Source organism: Camelina sativa, chromosome 9 (genome assembly GCF_030686135.1).
Source record: "Camelina sativa cultivar CO46 ecotype springtype chromosome 9, ASM3068613v1".
NCBI lineage: Eukaryota > Viridiplantae > Streptophyta > Magnoliopsida > Brassicales > Brassicaceae > Camelina > Camelina sativa.
Window position 1 is genome coordinate 35,355,134 of NC_141888.1, and position 23,498 is coordinate 35,378,631.

The window sequence follows — 23,498 nt, forward strand, 5'->3', positions numbered from 1 at the left end:
ATATACGTAAACAGCTTCAAGTTAATCAGCTATTTGTTGTTCAAAAAAAAAAAAAGTTAATCAGCTAGTTACTCTCTTTCTTTAAATTGAGTTAGCAGCTGATTTTGAAAGTTGTTAGTCTAATTGTCGACATATTTATAGCAAAACTAGCAGAATGATTCGATAATCCAACTCTTCTAAGTTTTGCATATATTTGATGTGATTGCGATTTCTACATAACCTATTTAGTCATTCTACTATATATATATATATATATATATATATATAACAATTTCGTAATTTAGTTTAGTCAAAAATATTTAGTGATCAACGTTTGGTGGTATTGCTAATCATAATCATAAAAAAAATATGAATGTTTTCCAAAAATAAGACGACAGGGAGAGAAAAGAAGTTGAAAAACAACGGATGTGGCTGTGACCTGTGAGCCATTGGATTAAAAGATTCATTAAGTTGGCCATTCGGAGCATCTTGGGATCACTGTCTGTTCGCTACTTCTCAAAGACTCTTAACTGTGTATACTTTACTTCCGGTAACAGTGCTTTGTTTCATATTTACCTTTATGCCCCCTCACATCTATAATCATTAGAGATTTTTAAAGTTGCCATCCGCCCATCTTAATCATTGAATCCCAACTTGAAGAAAATGGAGTATAAAGAATCTGTGAATCCAAACAGTGTAGAATCTATCAAACTAGGATCTGTTGATATGTTCCCCAGCTTAATCCCACAATTAAATTTAAGTCGTTGGTCACTCTATATACTATATTGGTTAATTTTTGTTACCTTTGTTAACGATCATAATTTGTTTTTGAACCAGACTAATCTAAGAGAAGCAAAGTAAATTATAAACACATTTATATATGTACACACAAAAGATTGAATCTTGGATTATAATTATTTTGCAAAACCAAAAACTCTAGATAAATTTGGTAACATCCACGTTTTTGACATTAACTAATTACAATGTATGCATGGACCTTTGATTGTACGGTAGTTAAACTATAAATATTCTTAATCAAAGAGGTAATAGCATGTAAAGCAAGCTACTCAGATTTTTTTTCCTGTCAAGAAGCTATCTCAATTATATAAGTTGTTTTTGGATATTACATTTGTGATAATTTTGTGGGTGCCAAAAAAAAAATGGACACATATTGTATAATTGTAATTATTGTCATAAGAAAATGCAAATAGCAAGTGAAGTATTTCTTTCTCCAACCAAAATAAAATAAAATTAAAGAAAATGTAAAATTATCACATTTTTCTCTATATAATGCGATCAAGAAGATCAGAAGGAACAACACAGAGAACCACAACACACAAAAAAAACCCTAGAACTCTGATTTTTTTGTTTTTTTTTTGTTTTTCTTGTCAATAGACAATGGCTCACGGTCACACTAATGGCGCCATCATCTCTCCTTTCTCCAAAGATCTATGTAAGCTTGCTCTTCAATTTCTGCTCTTAGTTTCTTTCAATTTGTTCTGTTCATAAGAAATCCCACAATGTTCTCAAAATTTTCAGCAAGGACGAGAATTAATGATCATTTTAGTTACACGTTTAACATTCACTATTGTTTTGTACCTTTCCATTTTCCTTAATTGATCCATTACTACTCATGTTCTCTTTTTTTTTTCTTCCATTGTATTCTATATATGAGCTTGTGAAGATATGACACTATTTCTGGAAAAGTACTGCAACATGAAATATATTTGTTATTAACACGATCTATCGTCATACTAATTGTAGAATTAAAAAAATTAGGTTTTTTTTTTTTTTTTGGTGGAAAGTGATTTCTTCATCTGATAGGAAAGTTGTACCTACATCTCTGATTCTCTGCCGTCTCGCTATCTTTTCTCCAGTTTTCGTCTCTCTTTGAATTCACCACGTGATCTAGCTTTTTTTTTTGTTGTTGTTCGTTTTCATGTTAAGATTTTAAAAACCTTTTAAAGATATACAACTTAATTATTCTACCCAACACATGTAAGAACCCAAAATAAAGAGAGAACACCGCGAACTTAAATTAGAGAACGTGAGACTACTGATATAGACATTTTGATCATAAGATTCCCTGAAATACAGATATAAAAACGTATGAAATTCTTCTTTTTTTTTTTTTTTTTTTTTCTGAAATACAGTTTGATCTCATTTTTACAAAAATAAAATAAGAAACTCCTTAGTTTTGACCATATTAATTAGTGAATTAGCGATAGCAATCTTTATTGTAACGTCGAAAAAAGTAATTTCTATGTCAAAAAAAATAAAAATACAAGTAATTTCTTATTCTAATTAAGGAAAGAAAATACGAAACCTGTTATAATTACCGTGGGACACACTCCAATTAAACACGTGAACAGACCCAATCTAACGGTGTAGAAGATAACACGAGTATGGACGTAACGACAATCTAGATTCCCCTGACGGTCCCTTAGTTTAGTAGTGTTTGAATTATCGGATCCGATATTAAGACAGAATCGGGTATTTCGGGTTCCGTCGAAAATAAACCGATCGATAACCGGAAATTAGAAAACACGTAAACCGAAATTTACATGTGAAGCGTTTTTTCGTCTTCTCAAATCTGGTGGGCAAAAAGAGCTCAGTCCAGAGAAATCGAAACAGAGAGAATTTGGAATCTGCGAGTGCTGATGCAGTCGAAGGGTAGGGTTCACAACCGCAGATCGAGGAGCTTTTCGAGATCCAGACTCGCCATCGAAGGATCATAGCCATAGTTTCTTACTTCTCGATTCATAGATTTCGTCATCCTTAGAAGAAAAAAAAAATCGTCTCTTTCTTGTTTCCCTTCTGTGTTCTCATATGAAAATGGCTGCGTATGGTGAGTTTGAGTTAATCTGGTGTGAATCACAATGAAACTGAGCACTGAGCAGGATTTAAAAATTGGGACTTTTTTTGTTTTTTCTATAAAGTTTCTGTTTTGATTTTGCTCATCAGCATTTATATGATTATTGGTAATGGTTTCTTGATTTGGGTTTTGTTTCTTTTACATTTGCAGGTGAGGAACGTGAAATCCAGAAGAATTATTGGAAAGTGCACTCTGTAGGATTGAGTGTTGAGGCCATGATGCTTGATTCCAAAGCTGCTGACCTCGACAAAGAAGAACGACCTGAGGTATATATATCTCGACTCACCCACCTTTAGTTCTATACAGATTACGAGTCTCAGTATGCCTTGAGATGGATCAGATAGATAAATCACATAGCTTTAGGCAGTTTCTTTACCATGTGAAGAAAGCTATTATTATATAAACTGTGTTGTGATTATCTTTTTAATTGTGTCATGGACTTATGTGCTTGTGTCAGATACTTTCGCTTCTACCACCCATTGAAGGGAAAACAGTGCTAGAGTTTGGTGCTGGTATTGGTCGTTTCACTACTGAATTAGCTCAGAAGGCAGGCCAGCTCATTGCTGTTGACTTCATTGAAAGTGTTATTAAAAAGGTTAAATCACGCCCGTGCCTGTTCTTTCAAGCTATACTTATACTACTGAGTTTTGTTCGATTTTTCCCTCATGAGTGTCTTTCTTATCTGCAGAATAAATACATTAACGGCCACTACAAGAACGTCAAGTTTATGTGCGCTGATGTCACATCCCCGGATATGAAATTTCCAAATGACTCTATGGATCTGATATTCTCCAACTGGCTGCTAATGTATCTCTCCGATAAAGAGGTAACCATATATTCTTACTAGAGAGGAACCAGATTTTAACAGTACAAACTTAGAGTAACCACGAAAGTAATGCATATAAATACATGCTGGGACTACTATTACAGTATTATATCAAACAAAGACCGGATACCAGCAGTTTCTATTGTTTCTTGGGATTTCAAATGAAACAATTCTGGACCGTAAAGCATCTTAAGCTTTACTCAGATATGCGCCATGTGCTAGAGATATTAACCACCTGTCCATATTTAACTTCACATATTAAGATTGGTTTTAATCATCAAATTGCAGGTTGAAGATTTGGCGAAAAAGATGTTACAATGGACAAAGGTTGGTGGGTATATTTTCTTTAGGGAGTCTTGCTTCCATCAGTCTGGTGATAACAAGCGCAAGTACAACCCAACACACTACCGTGAACCCAAATTTTACACAAAGGTGTGCTACCTATATTTACCACCATTCATCTGTTTCTGGACAACTTTTTTGAATTTGGTGCATGAATACTTTTCAGCTTTTCAAAGAATGCCATATGAATGACGATGCTGGGAATTCGTACGAGCTTTCTTTGGTTAGCTGTAAATGTGTTGGAGCTTATGTGAGAAGCAAAAAGAACCAGAACCAGGTAACAGGCCTCTTCATGTTTTAGCCAAACTTTGATGGTATTGGTCGGATTCATATTTAATACTTTCACAAAATTTCAGATATGCTGGCTTTGGCAGAAAGTCAGTTCGGATAATGATAGGGGCTTCCAACGCTTCTTGGACAATGTCCAGTACAAGTCTAGTGGTATCTTACGCTATGAGCGTGTCTTTGGACAAGGGTTTGTGAGCACAGGGGGACTCGGTATGCTCTTTTAGTCATCGAATTTGTATCAATTTCGCTGTACTTATGGTTCTGTATTTGAAGTTCAATATTAACTCATCTATTTTTCCATTACTGTCTGCAAGTAAAGTATCTTTCCTTCTTACTTTTTGTTTTGACCTTTGATATAGAGACAACAAAGGAATTTGTGGATAAGCTGGATCTTAAACCAGGCCAGAAAGTTCTAGATGTTGGATGCGGAATCGGAGGAGGGGACTTCTACATGGCTGAGAACTTTGACGTGGATGTTGTGGGCATTGATCTATCTGTAAACATGATCTCTTTTGCGCTCGAACACGCGATAGGACTCAAATGCTCTGTAGAATTCGAAGTAGCTGATTGCACCAAGAAGGAGTATCCTGATAACACCTTTGATGTTATTTACAGCAGAGACACCATTCTGCATATCCAAGTATAAACTTCCACTTTTTCTTCTTCTATATATCATGACTTTATTTTGTAGCTTTGTTCACGAAGATCTCTTTCTCATTTCGTAATCGCTGGTCTTACTCTCAGGATAAGCCAGCATTGTTCAGAACATTCTACAAATGGTTGAAGCCAGGAGGAAAAATTCTCATTACTGATTACTGCAGAAGCCCTAAAACCCCATCTCCAGACTTTGCAAACTACATCAAGCAACGAGGTTATGATCTTCATGATGTGCAAACATACGGTCAGGTATACAGAGACTGAACCTGTCTTCTCCTCTTCTACTTAAGAAAAAAATCACCGAATTTAGTCGTCTGAACTTGCTTGGTTTGATAGATGCTGAAAGATGCTGGATTCGAGGAGGTGATCGCAGAGGACAGAACTGATCAGGTAAGAAACGTTTCTCTACAATAAACTCTATATGCGCTCTAAAAAAGAACTTGAAACCAATTTGCTGTCTGCCTTTTTTCATCAGTTCATGAAAGTCCTGAAACGGGAACTGGACGCAGTGGAGAAGGAGAAGGATGAGTTCATCAGCGACTTCTCACAAGAGGATTACGAGGATATTGTAGGAGGGTGGAACTCAAAGCTGCTCAGGAGCTCAAGTGGTGAGCAGAAGTGGGGTTTGTTCATCGCCAAGAGAAACTGATTCTGGCATTGTGTTAAAAAAACTATAAGTTGAAAATAAATTTGGGTATGTGTATATCATCAAAACCCAGTTCCCCTGTTATGATCTCTTCAAGCTATATGTAACTGTTGAGTTTCCTGTATTCGTATCCATTTTAAAGCCTATCCAGTTTGGTATTTTAATGTATGTGATATTTTAAAATCGGATTTATCTTGTTTGCCATAGTAAAGCTCGAACTAAAAAAAACAGTGAACGAGAGTGGTAGTTTTGGGATCATCTTGAAGAACCCTAGTTAGAGAATGAGTCATCAGTTCTAGACTAGAGAAAGACAAGATTTTTAGAAATATAAGGAGATATCAAACCGAGACACTAACCTTGTTTCTCCACATGGTTGGATGGGATATGGTCAATCACTCGTAACTTTACGGGTAGATTAGGCACGTCCTTAATTATAAACAATTTACGGGAAAAAAAACTCTATCTATTCTACTTTGTCGATTCTTTTTGGTGGCGTCTACTGTTCTCTGTCAACCATTTTAGTATGTTTGTTTTGTTTTTTTCTCCCAAATAGAGAGCGGTTTGAGGGATGAAAGGATAAGTTTCTATCGAAGCTGCTACTGCTATGACATATTATGATAATAACTTTGCATTCGTGTACTCGTGTTCATGTGTAATCTTCCGTATATGACATGCATATGTACAAAGGGATTTTCTGTACACCAACAAATGAGGACTACGCAAGGGAAATATGGTGAACCAAATGTATGATTTTTTTTTTTTGTTAAAAGGCTTTCAAACCAAATGTAAACCAAATGTATGATTTGATGCAAACATATATAGTTTTGCTTTACACTAGAATGATAGTTATGACTTATGAGAAATTGAGAAATATATATAAATACATTTAGTTAACTGTACAGTTCAATTTTTGTTAAAGTTAACTAAATTAAAGTATACTGTATGTTTCCCCGTTACTAGCTAGTAGCTACTTATATTTAACGAATATAAGTTACAAAAACTTCATATAGTGACTAGTAGTGATCAGCCTAAATGTTTGAGTTCAAAAGTTAATAAACTCTATGTTCATATAAAAGATTTATTGTAGTACTTCTTTACTGTAAACTAGGTGATACCCCGTGCTACAGCACGGGATTATATATTTTGTTAGTTACTTTTTTTTTGTAATTTGTATTTTTGTAATATAGTTATTTATTTTGACTTATTTTCTTTGTTTATATAGTGTTTATTTGTATATTTGGGGTTATATAGTAAATTAGAAATCCTAATAGAGTAATTAGTTTGTAAAATGTAGCTTTTCACGGAAACAGACACATCGAAATAGTAGATAGTAGTTGTCTAAGAGAATAGACACTCCGCAATATCAGATAGTAGTTTTGTAAGAGGATAGATACACCCCGCTTCCATGGCTTAATTTATAGTTTGATAAAAATACCTGTTTTAAAAGGTTTAACTCAAACTTTCTTATATTTTAAAATTTTTAAGAGTAAAAATATTAATATTACTTAAATATTTTATAGACTTTAAATATATTATAATATTTTAAACTTTCGACGGAGTTCAAATATTTATAATAATTTAAACATTCTATAAAAATTTAAATATTTATAATATCTAAAACTTTTTTAAAAAACATAAATATATTATAATATGTTTACTTTTTAAAAGTTTAAATATTCTCAAATATAGAACCAAATTAAACTGTTAAATTTGGATACCTGATAAATCAAGCTTCCTGCTCATTTGTACTCAAAACATTTTTGTCATATATTTATAGTCATTATGAACCATATTCCAAAATATTTAGTCGATGTGGGATATACAGTACACCATTTCTGTAAATTAGTTTACAATTTCACATATATATAATTTATGCGTTTTTAATTCTTTCCATCTATACTACTCATAATTAATTACTATAATTTCGTTAAGGAAATATTAAAAAATATAAACTAAATGATGATTTGTTTTTATTTAATTGTATTAAGTTGATTTGTTGTTTCCTTAAATATCTCACAATATAAAAACAAATCAAATAAGTTTACATATATATACAATTTCGTATTTAATCTATTGATTATTTTGGAAGCAAAAAAAAAAATACAATCGATAAGTATTAATATTCGTAATAATTATAGGGATTAAGTATGGTAGTAGTTAATATTTGATATTACCGAAGCCATTAAATACTCGGATACCAGTTTCCTTATTTATAGGAATTATACTTCTGTTTGGTGACGGGAATAATTATTCTTGAACCAAACAACATACAGGATCCGAATATTATAAACTTGGAGTACAAACAGATCCGCGGATTTATTTTCTTCTATTACCGGGTTAAAGAGGATCCGCGTCCCGACCCGGTGGTAATTAAGTGGGCGAGCAAGGGGTATTTTCGTCATTTAGTGAAATCAAAACTATAGGATAATTTAATTAAATTAAGTGATTCTCTAATCATTTTTAATGAAAAACGTACCAAAACAAAGTCATGGTCCAATTTGAGTCTAGTGAGTACTTCAGCTTTAATAGTATAGATTTATTAGATAAAAAAAATAAAAATTATTAGATGAACCAAACCAAGCCTGGGTAAGGGTCGTACCGAGTTAGAAGGTCTCCTCAATCAAATTATAATTAAGGGCATGATTATTATCATAGCCGTTGAATTATCAAACAGAGTCGATTTTGGTTTAAGATAAAGAAAAATAAATAAAACAGACTTCAGTGACCAGGATAAGATCGCCGATTCAGCATTCATTCAATGAAATCGAACGTGTGATATGATGCATTGTTTTTTTTTTTTTTTTTTGTGGTTCTTAAGTGAATCTTTGTATATTTTTTTTGTTGCTAATTACTATTCGTTGAATTTGCAGTTTTTTTTCTTTCAAAATTTGAATACAATGATAACATTTATTGACAGCCATTTTGTTGAATTTGATTATTTGATTCCTTTAAAAGTCATTGTAGATATTTTACCTATTTTCTCTTAGTTTTTGTTTGTGCAAAATCTTTTGTTCTCTAAGATCAGAAATTATCTTGTTTATATACTTCATATTCTGATACTTTCACCAAAACATCAATCCAAAAACAAGTTGGAAAAATATGACTTACGTTATGCTCTCGAAAATGCTATTAGCATTGTCGTTCATTAGCCTGTTTTATGTTGGCTCTGCCCAACAATCAAATGGGAACTCAACGGTTTCGGCACTTTTCGCTTTTGGAGACTCAATACTTGATACGGGCAACAATAATCTTCTTCTCACTCTTACTAAAGTCAATTTTTTCCCATACGGTAGAGATCTTGTAGGTGGAAGAGCTACAGGAAGATTTGGCAATGGGAGAGTTTTTTCAGATATGATTGGTATGTTTATTCTTGATCTCTAGCTAGAACGATTTTACTCTTGATATGTTTGTAACGGATACATCAGTTTTGAATACTATTAGTCAATGACACAAATATTCTCTGGTAGCAATTAATGTCTTTGCGTGTGACATAATTAACCAAAATAAATGTCTTTTGTGTGCAGCCGAAGGTTTGGGATTGAAGAGTCTCTTACCAGCATACCGTGACCCATCCCTCTCGAACGATGATCTACCAACTGGTGTTTGTTTCGCATCCGGTGGTTCTGGACTTGATGCAATCACTGCTAGAATACAAGTAAAATATTACTATTCTGTCCCAAAAATTATAACACGTTTTTTAAAAATTTATATCAAAATTTAATTAGATTATATTTTGGTGTGGTTAGGGAGTTATATGGGTGTCAGACCAGGTTACAGACTTCCAAAACTACATCACCAGACTAAATGGTGTAGTAGGAAATCAAGAACAAGCAAATACGATTATATCAAATGCTGTTTATCTAATCTCAGCTGCAAATAACGATATTGCTATCACCTATTTTACTACGATGTCTAGAAGGTTACAATACACTGTTTCAGGCTACACTGATCTCTTGGTCACTTGGACTCGTGATCTTATAAAGGTACACAATCAATATTTCAAAATATAAAACATAGTCAAGTACGATAAATTTTTAGTCAAATATTGTATTTAAAATATTCTAATGTTTCTTTTTTTTGGTTATTTGAAGAGTTTATATGATATGGGTGCAAGAAAATTTGCGGTTATGGGAACATTACCGCTAGGCTGCTTACCAGGAGCAAGAACCATGCTTGGGAGTTTAATATGTGAAGTCTTCTCAAATCAAGCAGCTGATATGTTCAACAAAAAATTATCTGCCGAAGTTGAAAATCTTGGTGCAACATTTCCGGGGGCCAAATTCATGTACATAGATATGTACACTCCTCTTCTTGGTTTAATCAACAACCCTCAAGCTTCAGGTAATCAATCACATGATTTAACAAGACAACTCATATGTGTGTTTTTAAAACATTTAATTAATATGCTATCATTCGTTGGAAAAATGCATGGTGCAGGGTTCATTGATGTAGCTCATGGATGTTGTTGTACGCCGACGTCCATAATACCGTGCGTGGACGCGTCTCAATACGTGTTTTGGGATATTGCCCATCCGACTGAGAAGTCATACAGAACTATCACACCACCGATTATTGAAGATATCAAAGCAAAGCTCGCATGATCAATTTTATCAAGCTTTTTAGATTCGGTGATTATTAATACCGAGATCAGTACGTTTTGATGTAATAAGTTATCGGTTACGCACCTTACCACAACGTTGCTATTTGTTCAAATCCAATATTTGTTATTCCTAACAAAAATACATTTTGGATCTTAGTGTTGACTTGAACCCTCTCATGTTCTCAGAAACAAGTTAAGTCTATATATTTGAGCTTTCTAGTAAACGCTTACTAATATCCTGAAGATATCAACTAATATCAAACGTTGGATTTATTCAATGAAAATCACTATCAACAAATTAAAAAATAACTTGCGATCATGTTTTCTTATCACTTGTATACCTTTGTTATGACATCTAGAACATATAAGTTTTCCACAAAATACTTCAAAAATAGTCATATTTATTAGTTGTTCCAAAACAAAAACAAAAAAAAGTCATATTTCTTTATTATTAATGCTATTGTCTATATCTCTTCGTTTCGGTCCATACTCGGATATTCCTACTTTATTCAGAGAGCCTTCAAACACCGTTTTCGTGGAGCATCTTTTTATGTCGATTGTTAAAAAAAGGAAAAAAAAAGTACTGTTTTAAAATTTATTTATTTTCTTACAAAATTTGTTCTTTAGTGAAACGAAAACTTAAGATTTTAAATCTCACTGCTTCATATAGCTAGATTCGTTTGCCTGTCACGTGAATCCAAAACCTCACGTGAATTTTTAGTTTTAAACTAGTCCCCATTACGAGAATTTTAGTGTAGGAATGGCAAAATATTTAAACGATCTTGTTAATGTAAACTGTGTAAAATTTAACTAGTCCCTTTCAATTTGTAAAATTAATTTTTTTAATTAATATAGTTTGGAAGTATAGTGAACTGTGTAGACGAGTTTTAACTATTTCTCTAGAACTTATGATTAAACCAGGAAGGAGAAGGAAAAAAATGTAAATATTCATACTACTCCTATTAAACTATGCATAATTTGCAAACCATTAACTTTACGAGTCCTAGAACAAAGGTTCGAATTAGTCTTCTGACAGCTTCGAAAGGTGTGATATAAGTTTTGTCATTACTACATTCCCCAAACACATATATTCTTTCTTTTAACATGGTTGTCTGCAACAGTGTAAAATGAACAATTTTTCTTTCAAACTGATGATTTTTATCTGATATACTCCCTCCGTTTCAAAATATAAGATGTTTTGAGTGAAAGCACGCAGTTTAAGAAATAATTACTTTTGAAAAGTTCAACCAATCACAAACAAGACTGCATAAAATAAATAATAAGAAAATATAAAAGTAATCTAAAAATTACTTAAAAAGTTGAAGACATCTTATATTATGAAACAAAGAAAAATCTCTAAAACATCCTATATTATGAAACGGAGGGAGTAGTTAGGTTGTAAATGTACAAATTTTCTTTTGCACTTATCCAAACTACGCCAATAGTTATATTTTTCACCAAGAACAAACTTTACTAGTAATTAATTACTAACCACAAACAATCCATTTCATAATCCTAGTTTTCAGCTAGCAATATTAATCGTTGATAATTATTGACTGTTTTTTTTTTTTTTTTTTTTCATTTTTATAAACCCTAATAAAATGAAGGAAAAAAAAGGACACCGGTCATTTTCTCTCTATAAAGAGAAAATCTCCAAAAAGGCAATGAGAGAAATGTGAAGCTGCTTCACAGTTCTTGCGTACGTCCTCCACTCAAGTAGAAAGAAATCAGAAAAAAGTACCAACAATGGCTTCTTCAACATCTCTCTTCCTCCTCCCTCTCCTTCTTCTTCTCTCCCACGCTTCAGGTATTCTATTTTTTTTTTTATCTCAGATCTTTTGAATATAAAGTCATATATAAATAATCACATCAAAACGAAACTAATGACATTTTTGGGTTTGCCTATTTCGTTGAACTTTAGCTTCAACGGTCATATTCTACAACAAGTGCACATACCCAGTCTGGCCTGGGATCCAAGCTAGCTCTGGTCAACCGCTCCTCGCCGGTGGCGGATTTAAACTCTCTCCCAAAAGAGCTTACACTCTCCAACTTCCACCTCTGTGGTCCGGTCGCTTCTGGGGCCGTCACGGTTGCTCCTTCGACAGATCTGGCCGTGGTCACTGCGCCACTGGAGACTGCGGTGGTTCTCTCCTCTGTAACGGAGCTGGCGGTGTACCTCCGGCTACACTCGCCGAGATCACCCTCGGTCATGACATGGACTTTTATGACGTCAGCCTCGTTGATGGGTATGTCTCATTTCAACCAATTTTTTTGAAAATTCGGTTCGGTTTAACTTTTGTTTAGCGTTCATCAGGAGTATTATTTTTATATGATTATATTTATAATGTGTATTTGAATAACTAGTACGAATTAGTGAATGGATTTGATATGGTAACATAATTAGGGGTGGAAAAAAAAAGCCTGAACCGAATCAAAATTTTACTGACTTTAGTGTTCATGAAGACATGAACTAAACCAAACCAAACTTCATATTATACAGTTTAGTTTTACATATGAATATTTTTTAAAAAAATATAATCATATTTAAGTTGTGAATATAATAACAATATAATCATGATTTTCTAATACGTTTTTAGTTAGTTTTTCACTAAACCGAACCATATAGAAATTTCATACATCTAAACAGAAAGCTAACCGTATTAGAAATAATTTTGTCTTGTTTCAACTCTTATAAAACTAACTAGTGACTATAACATACCAAAATATCGAATGGAATACAAACCTTAAACCAAATTGCGTATCTTAAACATGAATAATTTAAACATTTTTGTTTACTCTTATAAACTAGTTTTCTTGTTAATTGATAATGATTAATGACAGATATAACTTGGCGATGTCTATAATGCCTGTGAAGGGTACTGGAAAGTGTACCTACGCCGGTTGCGTAAGCGATCTGAACCGGATGTGTCCAGTTGGTCTACAGGTCCGTTCACGTGACGGGAAGCAGGTAGTAGCCTGTAAAAGCGCGTGCTCTGCCTTTAACTCACCACGCTACTGTTGTACCGGCTTGTTCGGTAACCCACAGTCATGTAAGCCTACAGCTTACTCTAAGATCTTCAAGGTAGCTTGCCCAAAGGCCTACTCATACGCCTACGATGACCCAACCAGCATTGCCACGTGTTCTAAAGCTAACTACGTCGTCACTTTTTGCCCTCACCACGGCCGTTGATTGAAACCTCACTTTTAAATTATTTTGTATGAATAATTTTACATGATTGGTTTAGTATGTACGAGGTTCTAGTGAGAGTTATCGAGAGACCTTTGTTCTTCCGCTTAATGTTCTCACTCGTTCGATGATCTTTAGATTTCATGCATTGTTATATGCGTTTAATAAGTTAAGTGATGTCCAATTGGTTGGACCCCGGTTTAAAAGTAAATTAAAGAAAAACAGGATTACAAAGGACGAATGTAGCTAATTCGGGTTAATTTGTTTTGTTTTTCTATACCTGTAAAGTGTAAACAGTATTAAACCCGAATAGACCCTTCAACAAACTTACTTTAAAAAATAAACTAATTAAAATCAAAATATATATATTTCCATGCCTAGACGAAAATCTCTAACCTATTAAAAAAATCTCCCAAATTAAGGAGACTGGACACGCTCAAGCAAAAAAACCCATGCATGGTAGATTATTAAATATAATTTAATTACCAACGTGAAGCAAACAATAAAAACTCAAACGCAATTGGGAATTACGTACTTACAACCACGCACATAGAAATATATATATGGAGCCTTTTACAATCAACAAGACCAAAATAAATAAATAAACGAAAATGGCCTCGAGTTTTTGGGGAGATGTATTAAAGTGGGTAATACCGGCTGGGTTATTGATAGCTGGATTTACCGTTCTGTCGATGATCGGAGTTGGTATTTTCGGGAATGTGAGATCGGTAAAATTAGCTGCTTCCAAAGATACGAAATTTTATTTTATTGCCGATGTTGTTAATGTATGGGATGGTGCCATTGGCACCATTTTTTGGCTCATCGTCGCCCTTCTTTGCTTCAAATATGCATTTCTTTATCTTCGACATATTTTGACTCACTCTCAGGATCCTTCTACCCCCGCTTAATCTCGATTAGCATTTTTATTAACACATGTATACAGTCTACTACATATAGGGACTTAATTATAACTAGCTAAAATCTATTTGTACAACAAGCAAAATCTACATGGAAGAAGGAAATGTACATTGGTAGTTCATGTTTATGATTTCTTATTTAGTTTTTGTACATTGTATAAATATTCAAATATCATGGTTTCAAGAAAATGTAATTTTCTTATTTATTTCCAGAAAATGTTCATATAAATCATGATGACAGTCATGGTTTCCATATAAATAATATCGTAACTATCAAAATCGTTTGCATGTATACGTTTCAGATTCCACATAGAGGCACACGCACTAACTAAGAACATATACCTTATTTTTGATACGCACTATGTTAAATTGTTAATAATCAAATAAAGCACACTACTACTATACATTACACAACTATATAGGAAAAACTAAAATTGAAAAATCGAAGAATTAAAAATAGAAATAAATATATTTAGTTAATGAAAAGAAAGCCATGAAGGGTAGCCATACAAAAGGCATCATCAAGCATCGTTCAAAAAAAGAAAGGCATCAACCTAAAGCTAAATCATCACATAACTCTATAAAAACGTCAAAATCACAACTCCAACAATTCACAAACACAAAAAATGACGAACACCACCAACAAATCCACAACACCATCAACCGATATGGAGCTTCAGAAGGTCTTCAACCAATTCGACTCCAACGGCGACGGGAAGATCTCTGTTTCAGAGCTCGGCAACGTTTTCGAATCCATGGGAACGTCGTACACAGAGGAGGAGCTCAACCGCGTTCTAGACGACATCGACATCGATCGTGACGGTTACATCAACCAAGAAGAGTTCGCCGCCATCTGCCGATCGTCCTCCTCTGCCGCAGAGATCCGTGAAGCTTTTGATCTATACGATCAGAACAAGAACGGTTTGATTTCGTCATCTGAGATCCATAAGGTTCTCAACCGTCTTGGTATGTCTTGCTCCGTTGAAGACTGTGTGAGAATGATCGGGCATGTTGATGCTGATGGCGATGGTAATGTTAACTTTGAGGAGTTTCAGAAAATGATGGCTTCGCCTGAGCTCGTGAAAGGATCGTCCGCGAACGCTAGTTCTGCTTAGGGTGAAGAAGATATACGAACATGCATGTACTTTTTTTGTTTAGTTTTGACAACAAAAATTGATTCGATTCTCTTCCTAATGTATATGGATGAGGATGATGATGAGTTTGTTCTGCACCTATGATTACTCTATATGAATGATGCGTTTTTCCGGTATTATATTGCAATTAAAGATTTTAACCAAATTCTTTGATTTGAAGTTTTTCATAACTCTGCTTGAGATTTCTTTTTGGAACGAATCAGATTTTTTTTTTTAAAGTTTCTATCTAGTAGGGCTGAGATAAATAACCAAACCTGATCGAACCGAGATTTTTTGGTTTTTTGATCGGTTTTGGTTCTCTCGGCTGAACCGATTGGTGGAATTTTAATTTTGCATCAGTTATCTGAGAATCTCGGTTCGGTTCTCCCTATCGAGTACTTTTCATAACATTTTGATCAGTTTTTTTAACTATATCTAAACCAAAGCAAACCGAATTTATTTTTCGGTTAGTTTGATCCGGACTAAGCGGAATAACCAAAGTCGCAGGCCTGTAATGTTCTAGTACGACTTGTTTTACTGGTGGAACTGGTCAACAAAGACGCTATTTGTGTGGGGAAAAAACCTGTTCAAACAGTTATTTTGGAATGTGATTCTTCGTGTTGTGTGGCCTGAAAAATGGGAATCTAATTTGGTTTGGAATATATACGCTCACAAATCTTACCAGTTGGTTTCACTTTAACACATAGGGGCTTTTTCAGGGCCTGGTTTTAAGCCCAATGAGAATTCTATTCACCTTTTTTAGTCAGTCCGACTAGGCCTGAGAGTTTTTTTTCCTTGTCAACTGAATTAGTATTATTGCATCAAAAAATGGAACTAATCTCTACAAGTCACAACACTTTTTTCCTAGTATGTTTGAAAGTCAAATGAATAAAATTATAAAGAAGAACTCACTCAATTATTTATCTCGCAAATAATAGTATTAGTTAGTTTATTACCTGAGAGATAGTATTGTTAATCAATGGAAGCATCGTGCATAACGTTTTCATCTATACTATTAAAAGGGAAGCATTTTTAATAAGTAGACATAGATTAAGAGATTATTACATGAAATGTCATTTAAAACAGAATAATGATATATATAACTCAGAGCCAAACATATACAATTAATAGAAGAACTGTATAAGGTAAACATATATCCAAACAGACCTATAATTAGTAGCACAAAAAGGAAAACAAGTAAACAACATTTACGACATACAAAAATAATTAGCATTCAAACAAGTAAACAACAATAATTAGTATTCAAACAAGTAAACAACAATAATTAGCATTCAAAATTTCCATAATCCAAATCTTAACAGTTACGAATTTAAATATCAACCATATTTGAATTGTTTAGGATATGAGTCATTAGAATCAAATTCAAAATCTTTAGAAATATATATCTACTTACCAAATGTGCACACAATATTAATTACTATCACCTAAATTATAGACATTTTCAATTCAAAAAATCGTAAATACAGGAACAAAAAAACAATTTTGTTATGAAAATATATGGTATCAATTGCATTTATCCTATTAATGGAATTGCTGACTTCCACTATAAATATAACCATCGTTAGAAAAAGAGCTTTGTACCCGATCCTACTTGAAATATCTAATTTTGTATATCAAAATGGCTACCAACGATGGCAGATCCAAATCATGATGTCAAGCTTTTTCAAACCAGTGAGAATATGTCGTTTTATCAGATAAAATAATAAAAAATCATCAATTATAAAAAATGGTTTGAATTTATAAAGTATTTAGTATGCATACTTCTTTTCTAAGTCTTTTTTAATATGAAACTAATTTATGTTGAATTCTATTTTTTTACAGAGTTCAAAAATTCATGTTTAACTCAAAAAAATATATGTGTGGCGTTTTTGTTCTATTTTGGTGTTTTAGTATTCTAGTATTTTTCATCCTTGAAAAGGGTTATCATTTATATCATTGTTGACAAAATCCTAACCATTTAACAACAAAATGTGTTGTTTATCTTTATGAAATTATATCTTAAGACTATCATAACTATGAAAAATAGTAGTATCTTTAATTAAGATTTGAAATTTTAAATTGATATTTTCATTTTATATATTATTAATGATACATGAAGATACCAATATAGATACTTGGAGGTACTTCCTACCAAAAGAAATACGTGAAAATGCCAATATATAAATGATTTTAATATTTTTTTGTCACGCATGGTTTTAATATTTTTTTGTCAGACATGATTTTAATATTTATATGTATATATATGTTTGCATGCGGTAAAAAGAACAAATGTTGTTACTACATATGGTGTCAAGGAGAAAAAAACATGTAAGGTGAAACGTGAAGGAGTATTGACAAAGGACTTTAATTATCAATAATATAATTCTGAAGTGATTGATTCTACTTAATATAATTGTATAGTAGATTTGTGCAACCATCCACACATATAGCATAGGTATATATGTGTATATATGTGCGGTATAAAAAATCAAAATGTTTATTAATATATTTTACAAAATTATTTTTAAATTGTAAATTCACTTTTTGTTTATTTTCATTTAATTTGTGTTATTTAAATTGTGGCAATCAAACAAAACATATTTTAGAGTATTGGTTAGAATTGCATATCCAAACTTATACGAAACCAATAACCTACAATAAAATTTTGGAAATGTAATTATCAATTTTACATAACATATAGAAATCAATTTTAATTCGATTACATAAATATAGAACTAAACATACCAAGTTTTTTTTGGGGCAAAAAGAAGCTATCTTACCAACTAAAACGAAAGAACCTATCATACCAACATAATTACTGTAACTGTGTTAGTGCATAAGGATAAGTTTTGTTAATAAATACTAATGAATAAATATCAAATTTAAAGAGGAATAGTTTCACTTCTTTTCACACATGAATATATAAAATTTTGGGTAACAGGCTACAATTCTTTTTTTTAATAGCTATATTTTATTCTCAAAATCTAACTTGAGTACGAGCAATTTGGAATGAAATAAATTTGAGTATTTTTGAATATCTTACTGAGTTTTAGTCTATCAAAACATAAAATAATCTCTTATGACATATTTTATAGATAATTTTTTTTTATTGAAATACATGTTACCCACGGGTTTTGCAAATTCAACACGGCGAATACAAACATTGCTCATGTGGTTTTTGGGTGGCAAGTAAAAAGATAGCAAAACTATTACAAAGTAAGTCTATCAATGTGGGTTTGTCACACTATACAATTTAGGTCATCAAGTTTAGGAATTTTAATCATTATGGCAGATTTTATCCAATTTGATAGATAATGAGAAATATAAAGAAAAATTGTATAATGTCCACTAATTTGTAAAAAATAAATATCCAAACAAAAAGTACATGAAGTATGAATATCCCATCCAAATCTTCTACCTATTTCTTTATATGTTAGACTAAAATATACAATCTCAAATGGATAAAGTATTTTTAAAATCACAGTTATGAAATAGAATAAACATGACATATATGGGACATGACGGTTTTTCTGTCAAGATATAAACATTCTATATTCGTCTTACTCTTTTTAATTGTAGTTGTTTATACTTTTCGTCTAAAAAATCAAAACATATATAATCATTCTTTTCGTCTAAAAAACAATAACATATCAAATGCTATACTGATAAGAGTTTAGATTATAAATGTTACTAATATTCGTTAAAAATATGTTCATAAACATTATCCCGCACATACGTAAATATTGCAAACCTGATAATAATCTTAATTTTTGAAATCAACCCCGCACGTACGTGCGGGTCCGAATCTAGTACTTCTTTTAATGGTAAAACATCTCACCATTTAAATTGCTTATCACGTAAAATTTTCAGTATCAAAACAAGAATTCGTGTCAAATAACAATTGGTATAAAGAAGAACCACTTTGAAAGCGTGTGAACTTAGGTGAAAAATGTCAAAGGAGAAAAGGAGATAGGTAGGTATGATTGGTTATTGAACATCATGATATCTAATCTGATAGTAATTGATTATATTCTAATCAACACAACAAAAATACACATTTTGAGGGAAAGAAATTAGAAATGTAGCAGATGCAGTAATAATATTTCCGGATTTTTTTACCTTTCATTTTTTTTTTGGTAATCCCAACAAAAAAAACAATGATAAAAGGAAGACAACGTTATCATTATGTTGTAATCCATGATTTCACATGCCAACAAACAGCTGCACTAGCTAATGGTTGTGATTATGAATCCTCCTCTCTTATTAATCTTAAAACCTAATCAACATATATCCTCTTTAAAAAAAAAAACTAAAAATCACAACATATCCTCGTTAAATAAATAATATGAGAGGATATGTCCACGATTCTAGTGATTCAGTTGAATTATTACATTTTCTTTGACGCCATCATCTTTATTTGATCATCTTTATCACTTAAGTTTTATTTTTTTCCATTTTTTTCTTTTCCCTTTTTCATTCTAAATACGATTGCAATACTATTCTCATTTCTCAACAAAATAAAATAATAATGATTTGAGTTTGACTATAAAAAACACTATTAAATCCGATTTACAACCAAAAGCCAAATTCAGTGGAGGAACTGTCTTTTTCCTTTCTTCTTACTCCTTCTCCTTTCTCCTATTTTGTCGTAACATATAGCGTTTTGGCTTGAGAGGAACTTTAGATTTTAATCCTTGAGACAAATGGCTGAAGACTCGTACGAGGAAGAGTGCGACTACTTGTTCAAGGCGGTGCTGATCGGAGACTCAGCCGTCGGAAAATCAAACCTCTTATCAAGATTTTCCAAGGACGAGTTCCGGCTTGACTCTAAACCAACCATCGGAGTTGAGTTCGCTTACCGGAATGTCCACGTTGGAGATAAAATCATCAAGGCTCAGATTTGGGACACCGCCGGCCAAGAAAGGTATTATTTGCAAACACATCAAAATCTAAATCATACAACTTGCGTACGTAAAATGAATTCTTTGTGAGCGAGCAATCATACACAAACTCACGGACCTAATTTTGCAACCTCGTGACCACACTACTCTGTTCCTTATTTTGTACCTTTTCGTTTGATCTTTTATTTTTGACCTAATCTTTTAAAAGAGGAGTTAACTAGCTACTTATATTAGGTTAAAATATTTTTAGTTTGGAGTTAGGAGATTAATGGAATTTTAATCTTTAATTATTACTTTTAATCTCTAATCTTTGTTAATTTTTTAATGAGTAAAAAGGTTTAGAGCAATTACAAGTTCGTACTACCGAGGAGCATTAGGGGCATTACTGATTTACGACATCACAAGACGAACAACGTTCGAAAACATCAAGAAATGGCTTTTTGAGCTCAGAGACTTCTCCAATCCCGACACCGTCGTTGTCCTCGTTGGCAACAAATCTGATCTCCGACAATCTAGAGAAGTTGAAGAAGATGATGGTAAGAATCTAGCTGAATCAGAAGGTCTTTACTTCCTCGAGACTTCGGCTTTAGAGAACGTTAACGTCGAAGAAGCGTTTCTCGTGATGATTGGACGAATACATGAGGTTGTGACGCAGAGGAACGCTTCGGAAAATAAATCCAACGGCGTTGCGACGAAGGCTCAAGTTAACGGTAATGGTACGGTCCTTCCCGTTGGTAAAGAAATTGTGAATATCCATCAAGTCACTGCTACTACTCAACCGTTAAGCTCTTCTTCCTACTGTTGTTACAAGTAAATAATTCATGTTTTTTTTTTTTGTTATCGTTTTGGAATATTTTGATGATGTTTTGATTTGCATGTATTCCTTAAAATTTTGACTTGGCCACATACATTAATTGTTAATCATATAACTATATCAATTAAATATGGAACTCAAATAAAAAAATGAACCAATCAGAACTGAGATCCGGTTCTGTCAATATGTTTCATTTGTTTTGCTTCGATGCTTCAATTACACATAAGCTAAGATTTGTTCAATAATTCAAACAAATTTCAGTTTCTTACAAGCAAAATTTTTACAGAATTTTATTAGAGAGTGCTTCACAAATCAGTCATCCTTTAGTTCATTCTCTTTGCTGTTCTTGGAGTCTCCACTAGCTTTCTTGCACGTATACAAAAAAAGAGAAGCCAAACTCATTACACTAGAGAAAGATACCAAAGAGATGAAACTCAAATTGAGTAAGCACTTACTAAACAGCCACCTCTTGAGGGAGACTTCGGCTGTAAAATGGAAACTCGAAGAGAAAGATCGTCTTGCACCATCCAGGTAAGTTCCCATAAACTCCTCTCGGCAACAGAATCAGAGGACTACAGATCGGTCGAAGATAGAAACAAATTAGCTAAATTCAAGGTATATTAAACATTATATTTAGAACAAGTTCATATCGTTAAACCTTGTTGTTTTCTTGTAGAATCTGTAAGCTCCCGAGTTGCCATGTTTCTTGTCAGCCGATGCCTGCTCATTACATTCATATCAGCTATATGTGATTCAGAAACTGTCTAAGTAGAGAGAGATAGAGAACGAGCAAGAACCTCGAGTAGTGGTATGCCACTGACGAATAGAAGTAGCAAAGTAAGAAAGAGTGGTCCGAGTATCACAAGATACTCTGCACCTTCAAGCACGGGTGATGCAGCCACAAAGATTCCCCACCACAAAAGCATCTGATGAACATATAAACCCACACAGACACACACAGTAATGAAACGATCATATCACCATTTATGCTAAAGATGAAGAACTTATATAATATGTGGAAGTACTAACCTCACCAAAGTAGTTAGGATGTCTTGACCATTTCCACACTCCAACATCACACCATTTTCCTCTGTTTTCTGGAGAGTTTTTAAAAGAGAGCTTCTGTTGATCAGCTGCAGCTTCAATCAAGAAACCAAAAACCCACATTGTCCAACCGATAACATCTGCGGGTCTAAGAGATCCTCCACCATCACTTGCATTCACAATGGTTAGAGGTAAGCTAACCGTCCAAACCCATACAGCCTACCATGAAAGAACTCTAGTTTGAGATCACAAGCATGAATTCCAATAGGGCTCTCTACAAGAGAATGAATACATAGTTACAAAAAATTTACCTGAAGAGTCCAGAAAATTATTAGTCTCACTATATTTCCACGCTGTTCATCAAATCGCCGATCTTCTCCCCATTGCAAGATCCTAAACCAACAAGAGAGTCATGCTATTATCAATCATGATCAGGAAAGTAATATAAAGTAAGAATAATGCAGTCATTGGTAGAGACCTCATTAGAAGAAATATCCCCAAGCGAAGACCCCATACCACAACTAGCAAAGTCAAGACTATCTGTGAATAGAAAACAAATCTCAGCAAACAGAAGAAACTCAAAAACACCAATCTATGAGAAGAGCCTGAGACTTGCCTGTCGAAAATGCCAAGTGCCTTTAACAACAAGAGTCAATACAGCAAGTATAACAAAGTTTGTGCTTCCTGAACATACAAGGTTAATTAGTATAATGAACTCCTACGTAACAGAGAATTAAGGTAACTAACTACATGAGCAATTGGGGAATAGAGGAATGAAGATGGTCATACCAGCAAAGTCAGTGACTTGATCAAATTTGAAAAGAGCTGTGATTACGAAGAATATAAACTGGTAAACCACCTACAAATTCAGAAAAAAAAACACCAAATCAGACATAGACGAACAAAACCCAACTCGTAACTCCTACAGAAACAAGAAAAAAAAGAACAGAGGAATGAAGATTTAAAAAAACGAACAGAGGAACTTACAGTGACAATAGCAGTGAGAGCCAGGAAATGCGAATCCAGAACTGTTCCCATTTTTCTCGGAGAAAACTTCCAAAGATTAATCCTTTAGATCGAATAGAAACGATTCGTTATCCCCTTTATATTGTTTCCGACTTAACGGAAATTGAGAAAAGAATAAAAAACGAAAAGTCGTCATCTTTACCAACTTGTGTCATTGGTGTGTATGGCTGAGACTACAATGAGTTTATGCGGTTGTGAACCAAACACCGTGCCGTTTATATGGTACACTAGAAAAGTCTAATTCAAAGAATATACACGAGAAA

General features: G+C 33.1%; 6 protein-coding genes and 1 long non-coding RNA gene across 12 annotated transcripts; 5 read left to right on the forward strand and 2 right to left on the reverse strand.

Moving 5' to 3' along the window:
* The first annotated feature begins 1,030 nt into the window (after positions 1–1,030).
* Positions 1,031–5,796, forward strand: LOC104712972 (phosphoethanolamine N-methyltransferase 3). Of its 2 annotated transcripts, none has more exons than XM_087467050.1 (11): positions 1,031–1,432; positions 3,005–3,120; positions 3,312–3,449; positions 3,543–3,680; positions 3,969–4,112; positions 4,189–4,299; positions 4,379–4,520; positions 4,670–4,950; positions 5,055–5,216; positions 5,304–5,357; positions 5,443–5,796. In XM_087467050.1, the coding sequence occupies exons 1-11, from the start codon at positions 1,378–1,380 to the stop codon at positions 5,614–5,616; spliced, it is 1,515 nt and encodes a 504-aa protein (XP_087323176.1). In that variant the 5' UTR covers positions 1,031–1,377; the 3' UTR covers positions 5,617–5,796. The 2 variants fall into 2 exon arrangements, with proteins under 2 accessions (XP_087323176.1, XP_087323177.1); XM_087467051.1 differs by having other exon boundaries at positions 1,431–2,827.
* LOC147939187 (uncharacterized) lies at positions 1,318–1,899 on the reverse strand. The gene is made up of 3 exons (XR_015566841.1): positions 1,815–1,899; positions 1,579–1,688; positions 1,318–1,478 (listed from the first exon to the last, which is right to left on the reverse strand). It is a non-coding gene; the product is annotated as an uncharacterized LOC147939187 (long non-coding RNA).
* A 2,890-nt stretch (positions 5,797–8,686) lies between the features above and the next one.
* Positions 8,687–10,437, forward strand: LOC104712973 (GDSL esterase/lipase At1g73610-like). Its single transcript, XM_010429985.2, has 5 exons — positions 8,687–8,971; positions 9,138–9,268; positions 9,360–9,596; positions 9,705–9,954; positions 10,051–10,437. The coding sequence occupies exons 1-5, from the start codon at positions 8,713–8,715 to the stop codon at positions 10,212–10,214; spliced, it is 1,041 nt and encodes a 346-aa protein (XP_010428287.1). The 5' UTR covers positions 8,687–8,712; the 3' UTR covers positions 10,215–10,437.
* Positions 10,438–11,639: 1,202 nt separating this feature from the next.
* LOC104712974 (thaumatin-like protein) lies at positions 11,640–13,634 on the forward strand. Its single transcript, XM_010429986.3, has 3 exons — positions 11,640–12,020; positions 12,135–12,459; positions 13,055–13,634. The coding sequence occupies exons 1-3, from the start codon at positions 11,960–11,962 to the stop codon at positions 13,401–13,403; spliced, it is 735 nt and encodes a 244-aa protein (XP_010428288.2). The 5' UTR covers positions 11,640–11,959; the 3' UTR covers positions 13,404–13,634.
* A 1,199-nt stretch (positions 13,635–14,833) lies between these two features.
* LOC104712976 (putative calcium-binding protein CML26) lies at positions 14,834–15,616 on the forward strand. Its single transcript, XM_010429987.3, has one exon. It carries the CDS (start codon positions 14,944–14,946, stop codon positions 15,430–15,432), a length of 489 nt encoding a protein of 162 aa, XP_010428289.1. The 5' UTR covers positions 14,834–14,943; the 3' UTR covers positions 15,433–15,616.
* Positions 15,617–19,768: 4,152 nt separating this feature from the next.
* On the forward strand, positions 19,769–21,315 carry LOC104712978 (ras-related protein RABA6a). The gene is made up of 2 exons (XM_010429994.3): positions 19,769–20,374; positions 20,688–21,315. The coding sequence occupies exons 1-2, from the start codon at positions 20,154–20,156 to the stop codon at positions 21,163–21,165; spliced, it is 699 nt and encodes a 232-aa protein (XP_010428296.1). The 5' UTR covers positions 19,769–20,153; the 3' UTR covers positions 21,166–21,315.
* Positions 21,308–23,498, reverse strand: LOC104712977 (uncharacterized). 5 transcript variants are annotated; one of them, XM_010429989.3, is made up of 11 exons: positions 23,378–23,498; positions 23,197–23,278; positions 22,999–23,068; positions 22,826–22,893; positions 22,688–22,749; positions 22,521–22,602; positions 22,195–22,428; positions 21,963–22,091; positions 21,824–21,885; positions 21,632–21,737; positions 21,308–21,531 (listed from the first exon to the last, which is right to left on the reverse strand). In XM_010429989.3, the coding sequence occupies exons 2-11, from the start codon at positions 23,245–23,247 to the stop codon at positions 21,478–21,480; spliced, it is 918 nt and encodes a 305-aa protein (XP_010428291.1). In that variant the 5' UTR covers positions 23,248–23,278; positions 23,378–23,498; the 3' UTR covers positions 21,308–21,477. The 5 variants fall into 5 exon arrangements, with proteins under 5 accessions (XP_010428291.1, XP_087323180.1, XP_010428295.1 ...); XM_087467054.1 differs by having other exon boundaries at positions 21,308–21,527; positions 21,621–21,737; positions 23,378–23,496; XM_010429993.3 differs by lacking the exon at positions 23,378–23,498 and having other exon boundaries at positions 21,621–21,737; positions 23,197–23,370.

Excerpts from the sequence above, each read along its gene's own strand:
- LOC104712972 (XM_087467050.1), top strand. The coding sequence starts at position 1,378 with ATGGCTCACGGTCACACTAATGGCGCCATCATCTCTCCTTTCTCCAAA. Across the intron at positions 3,681-3,968 it reads TGTATCTCTCCGATAAAGAG|GTTGAAGATTTGGCGAAAAA; the intron begins GTAACCATATAT and ends ATCAAATTGCAG. Across the intron at positions 4,300-4,378 it reads GCAAAAAGAACCAGAACCAG|ATATGCTGGCTTTGGCAGAA; the intron begins GTAACAGGCCTC and ends ACAAAATTTCAG.
- LOC104712973 (XM_010429985.2), top strand. The coding sequence starts at position 8,713 with ATGACTTACGTTATGCTCTCGAAAATGCTATTAGCATTGTCGTTCATT. Across the intron at positions 9,269-9,359 it reads CAATCACTGCTAGAATACAA|GGAGTTATATGGGTGTCAGA; the intron begins GTAAAATATTAC and ends TGGTGTGGTTAG. Across the intron at positions 9,597-9,704 it reads GGACTCGTGATCTTATAAAG|AGTTTATATGATATGGGTGC; the intron begins GTACACAATCAA and ends GGTTATTTGAAG.
- LOC104712974 (XM_010429986.3), top strand. The coding sequence starts at position 11,960 with ATGGCTTCTTCAACATCTCTCTTCCTCCTCCCTCTCCTTCTTCTTCTC. Across the intron at positions 12,021-12,134 it reads TCTTCTCTCCCACGCTTCAG|CTTCAACGGTCATATTCTAC; the intron begins GTATTCTATTTT and ends GTTGAACTTTAG. Across the intron at positions 12,460-13,054 it reads GACGTCAGCCTCGTTGATGG|ATATAACTTGGCGATGTCTA; the intron begins GTATGTCTCATT and ends GATTAATGACAG.
- LOC104712976 (XM_010429987.3), top strand. The coding sequence starts at position 14,944 with ATGACGAACACCACCAACAAATCCACAACACCATCAACCGATATGGAG.
- LOC104712978 (XM_010429994.3), top strand. The coding sequence starts at position 20,154 with ATGGCTGAAGACTCGTACGAGGAAGAGTGCGACTACTTGTTCAAGGCG. Across the intron at positions 20,375-20,687 it reads GACACCGCCGGCCAAGAAAG|GTTTAGAGCAATTACAAGTT; the intron begins GTATTATTTGCA and ends ATGAGTAAAAAG.
- LOC104712977 (XM_010429989.3), bottom strand. The coding sequence starts at position 23,247 with ATGGGAACAGTTCTGGATTCGCATTTCCTGGCTCTCACTGCTATTGTC. Across the intron at positions 22,750-22,825 it reads GCACTTGGCATTTTCGACAG|ATAGTCTTGACTTTGCTAGT; the intron begins GCAAGTCTCAGG and ends TTCTATTCACAG. Across the intron at positions 21,738-21,823 it reads TTCTACAAGAAAACAACAAG|TCCTCTGATTCTGTTGCCGA; the intron begins GTTTAACGATAT and ends ACCGATCTGTAG.